We start from the raw sequence: 4,957 nt of genomic DNA, 5'->3' as shown, positions 1-4,957 counted from the left end.
AAAAACAATCTTATTGATTGTCCAATTTGCACCTCTGTGCCCAGTCCTTTATCAGGAATATTTGAATGGATGAATATCTTGCTTGCCCTTCTCTATTTTGTATCACTTTCATTGAACTGATATTTTCGCAATTCTCCTTATTGTCACTAACTTTACCTGCAGTTACTTTACTTTAAGTGATGGTAATTTCAGAAATGTGGTCTTTATTCTTGTAATATTTCAATAAATAGATTTGATCATTTGTCATATTACGTCTCTGTCTGGTACAGTATTTTACTGGACTCATTGAGCATTACTAGGCTTATTTTATTTTGTAATTAAAATCTATAGAGAAATAATAGCTACATGTTGGCTGTCAGGCACACCTGATGTTGATTAGTTCCTCCTAATATTAAAGTTAAAAACGCATTACAAACCAAATGACAGTTACATCCATAAATAAAAAAGCGCCCGAAGCGAACTTGTGGAGACAGGGCCTTTTCCGTGGCCGCCCCTTCACTGTGGAACTCACTCCCAACTCACATCAGCTTCGAAATGTTCAAAAGCACACTCAAAACCCACCTTTTCAGACTTGCTTTCCCTATATAACAAAGCGCTATATAAACTGTATGTATTAATATTATTAGTATCTGCAAGCTGGAAATAAGATTCCTTAGACAGAAACAAGGAAAATTATATTTTTATTTTAACATGCTCATAATGTGCTCTGTGCTCAAAGTGAGGCGTCCATAAAAAGTAGCTAACGATTGCTACTTTTTTGCGTGCACGCCTCACTTTGAGCACAGAGCACTTTATGGGCATGATAAAATACTTTGGAGGCGTGATCAATGCCATTTGGCTATTCTGAGTGGCCAAAGAGCATTGATCACGCCTCCAGGTCTTTAGTTTACTCAAGTTAGGGAATAAGACCTGGTACTTAAGACACGCAAAATACAGCCCAGTGTGCGTACAGTGTGCAATACAGTATGGTTTACAAAATAGTAGCTCCCTGGTCCCATATAGGTTATCATACATGGGCCTCTTATTTTGAGTGGTGCAACCACTCCCTTACAGAGCTATGTGTGGCTGGCTATGGGTGGGTGGGTGCCTGGGTATGAGCACGAAAATAGCATAACACACACGCACATATTAACTGTTAAATGATTAATTTAACTGTTTAATGATTAAATGATTTCGGGTGTGCCAGTACAGTACAGTGACAGTACAGTACATTACAGTAGAGGGTAGAGGGACCCCCACAAGGTAACTGTAATTTCTCAACTGTTTCGGATGTTGGGCGGCTTGCCAGAATTGGCCCGGCCCCCTGGGTGCGTTTCTGGGGCCCCCAGAGACCCCCACATGGTAACTCTCTCATTTCTCTACCGTTTCATACATGGGGCGGCTCGCCGGAACTGGGCCGGCACCCTGACTGTGGTCCTGTGGGTCTGGAACTTCCGAGGACCCCCACACGGAGTTGCACCACTCACTTCACACGGGTGTGATTTTTTAATATATAATTATCGATACATTGGTAAATGGATATAAAGCCCTATATTCCCCATTGTGAAGAAAATGATTCAGAGTTTGGCCAGAACTCTTAAATCACACCCGTGTGAACTGAGCGGTGCAGGGTGTGTGAGTGTGTGTATGTGTGTGCTGCAGTGCGGTCAATGGGTCTGTGTATGTGTTGGGCTTCTCAACAGTGACACTTTAGGTCACCAATCGGTATTGCAGCTGTTTTTACTTTAAACGGACATAGGGACATACATAGTGACACACGCGGCCAGTTATTGGATCGGTGACCCACCCCACCCTTCGAAAGACCCACCCCCTGCTAAAAATCGCAAACGATGCCCTTGTTGACCTCCCCGCCCCCTCTAATATTTCCGTGTGATGAAACTTTGGGTCACTCCTAGGATTGTGCTTAATTATTCAAATCGCCACCGGCCTTTTCTTGGCCATACACTACACTTCAAGCATCGACACAGCTTTCTCCTCCGTCGTACACATCTCCCGTGACGTAAATTACGGCTGACTAATCCGAAATATACACGCCAACGGCGCATACTTCTTCTTCGTCTGCCTCTACCTCCACATTGGACGAGGCCTATACTACGGCTCTTACCTATTCATAGAGACATGAAACGTTGGTGTAATTCTTTTCCTCTTGACAATAATAACCGCCTTCGTAGGCTATGTCCCGGTGTGCACCACTCAAAAAGAAACTAGGCCACAAATGGAATGATTGGCCAAACTGAGACTGCATGCCTATCCCTCACATTGTTGTTAGACAGTGTGGGCTTCCATCCTGTTACAGCTGTCCTCCCCGGAGAGTGCGTGGGACTGGGTGTATGATCCCCCATCCACCCTGGATGTTCTCGTATGCTCATCGTCAGCCAGCGCCGTGCGGCACACCCCAGCTAGGCTCTGTCTGAACTTGGCCTTCACGTCCACCCCCATAGCGAAGTAGAGCAGTGGGTTCACACAGCTATTGAAGTATGCCAACGCCTTTGCCACTTGCAGCCCCTTCTTTACCGCAAGACTGTTTTTGTCCCTCATACTGACCAACTGTAAGCAGTGGTAGGGCGCCCAGCACAGAAAGAAAGCAACGACCAGCAACGCCATGATGCGAAGATGTCGAGACGTCTTGGCGAGGCCCTTGCGTCTGATGCCAACGCCCACCAGGGTGTAGCAGAGAAGCACGACGATGAAAGGCAGCAGGAAGCCACACGAGAAGCGAACTACATTCAACGCCAGAACGATGACTTCATCTGTGTTGTTTGACCCTTTCACGACCGCTCTACATTTGGTCACGTTGTCACTCCCCAGGTACAGTTCCCGGTAATGGAAGTATGGAGCGCTCAGAGCGGATGCCAGCAGCCAGATGCAGGCGCCTATCACCCTCGCAGCTCGCAAGGTCCTCCGATTCCTGGCGAGGATGGGAAACCAGACCAACAGCACGCGGTCAACGCTGATAACGGCCAGCAGGAAGACGGAGCAGAACATGTTGGCGTACTTGAAGAAGCCGTTGAACTTGCAGCTGATGAGAGAACGTCGCTCGACGAGAGAAAGGGCACGCGTGAAGCAAAAGATCAGGTCAGCCACGGCCAGGTTCACCAGCCACACGTTGTTCACTGTAGGCTGGAGATGAACGAGGAAGCAGGAGATTACAGCAAGGGACACTTTTAAGTTATATTTTTGTTCCAAAATCAGATATGTATATCCCTCAATTGAAAAAGAAGAAGAATAGAAGGTACATCTGCTTTTAGAAAATAATGCAGTTAATCATTAACACAAATCATGGTACTACTTTTCAAAGCACATGTTATTACTAATCTAGATGAATTTCATGAATAGTCTACTTTATTAAAAGAAGGAAGCGTTGCTTGGGTTCAGTCATAGTGGCTTTCTCAAGCCACTATGACTCTGGGGTACAATGAAACAGTTGGGAGGAAGAAAACAATTCTGCTTGTGGTGAGGCAGACTCATTATCTACACTAGACTACAGTCTGCCTTCACCATAAGCAGAACTTTATTTTGCTTCCTAGTGTATTGTTACTGAGACTGAATTAAATGGGTGCCAAAACGTTTTAATCCTGTGCCAGAACGTGAAAATCTTTTTTTATTACATTTGCAAAAAAACTAAATATATATATATTTTTTTACTTTTTTTTAAATGTTTTAATCCGATGTGCATGTGATGTGCACGCGGACGGAGGCACCCTTATTTGTCCTCAGGAAATTACCATTCCCCAAAGATTCATGAATAGCAATTCTAAAGTGAAGATATATACGTAGGCTACCTTGAGTTTGAAGCTGGCAACCCAGATCACCAAAGAGTTGCCTGTGATTCCCAGAATAACAGTGAGGGTATAGATGACATAAGAGATTGTGTTTACAATGGCATCGATGTCCATCATGTGTCCTGACTCTTCTTACTTGACAAGAGTTCGAAGAGATGAGTTGTTGAATGATATTCTTTACCACTGAAGAGAAGAACACATGTTATTTTATATTATTACAGTATTTGGATACCATTGACCACCCATCTTCTGTGCATGCAAGCTAATTGTCTCCACCAGCCGAAGGCATGGGGTGAGTATATGTTTTGCACTCCGTCCGTGTGTCTGTCCGTCTGTGTACAGCTAATCTCCGGCACCGTTGGCCCGGTCGATGCCAAACTCTGCTCACACACTCCCTGTATGCCAACCTCTGCCCCAATTTTTGTACATTTCTGTACATTACTCATCCACATTTCATCCATGCATTTCGCAAATCGGTATACAGTACAGCATAGTCATGTGATCAACACGGACGCTTACCCATATTCCATCCCCATTGGCTAAGGTTGCCTTACAAAGTTTGCAGGATTGGTCCGTTATTCAAATCATGAATGCAGAGTGCAATTTCTGTGAAATGATGCACACACATTCCCACCTGGCACAGGAACAAATGCCATTTCATTATTTTTTTAACCTATACCTGCACGATCTGTGGACAACTTTATGCGCATTCCCTAGTTCATACAAAAATATGTATGTATCGTTGCTGTCTGGCAGAAAGGATCAGTTTTTTCTTTTGGAGATTTTTCGTAAATTAAACGGCCTATACATGATCATAGCTGCAGTGTCATAAAGCATCAAAAGTAGCAGATCCACAAGCTTGCAACACGTTTTGAGCTTGTCGATCTGCTACCTTTGCTGTTTTTGACAATATCTTAAATATGCAAACCTAACAATGTCATTCTAATGCCTTTTTCAGAACACTACTACTTACTGAGACACAAGCATATGACTGTTATAATGCAGTGATGACCACTTATTGCATAGTGACATATAGTCACACAATATGTTATTATATAAATTCTATATTATTACTAGTATAGGCTACTATTTAGTAACTAACACATGCACAATATGTGTAAAAATAGTTTACTGCATGTTCTGAACATAGACTTCTCAAATACCAGCTAACAAAC

General features: G+C 43.5%; 1 protein-coding gene across 1 annotated transcript; it reads right to left on the bottom strand.

Moving 5' to 3' along the window:
* Positions 1-2,265: 2,265 nt before the first annotated feature.
* Positions 2,266-3,899, bottom strand: LOC308314451 (C3a anaphylatoxin chemotactic receptor-like; the record flags this gene model as incomplete). The annotated part of the gene is made up of 2 exons (XM_080762082.1): positions 2,266-3,120; positions 3,783-3,899. The coding sequence occupies 2 exons, from the start codon at positions 3,897-3,899 to the stop codon at positions 2,266-2,268; spliced, it is 972 nt and encodes a 323-aa protein (XP_080618208.1).
* Positions 3,900-4,957: the final 1,058 nt, after the last annotated feature.

Source organism: Protomyctophum bolini, assembly GCF_963924005.1.
Source record: "Protomyctophum bolini genome assembly, chromosome: 4".
NCBI lineage: Eukaryota > Metazoa > Chordata > Actinopteri > Myctophiformes > Myctophidae > Protomyctophum > Protomyctophum bolini.
Note: the sequence above shows the minus strand (reverse complement) of the source record. Positions and strands in the feature narration are given on the sequence as shown.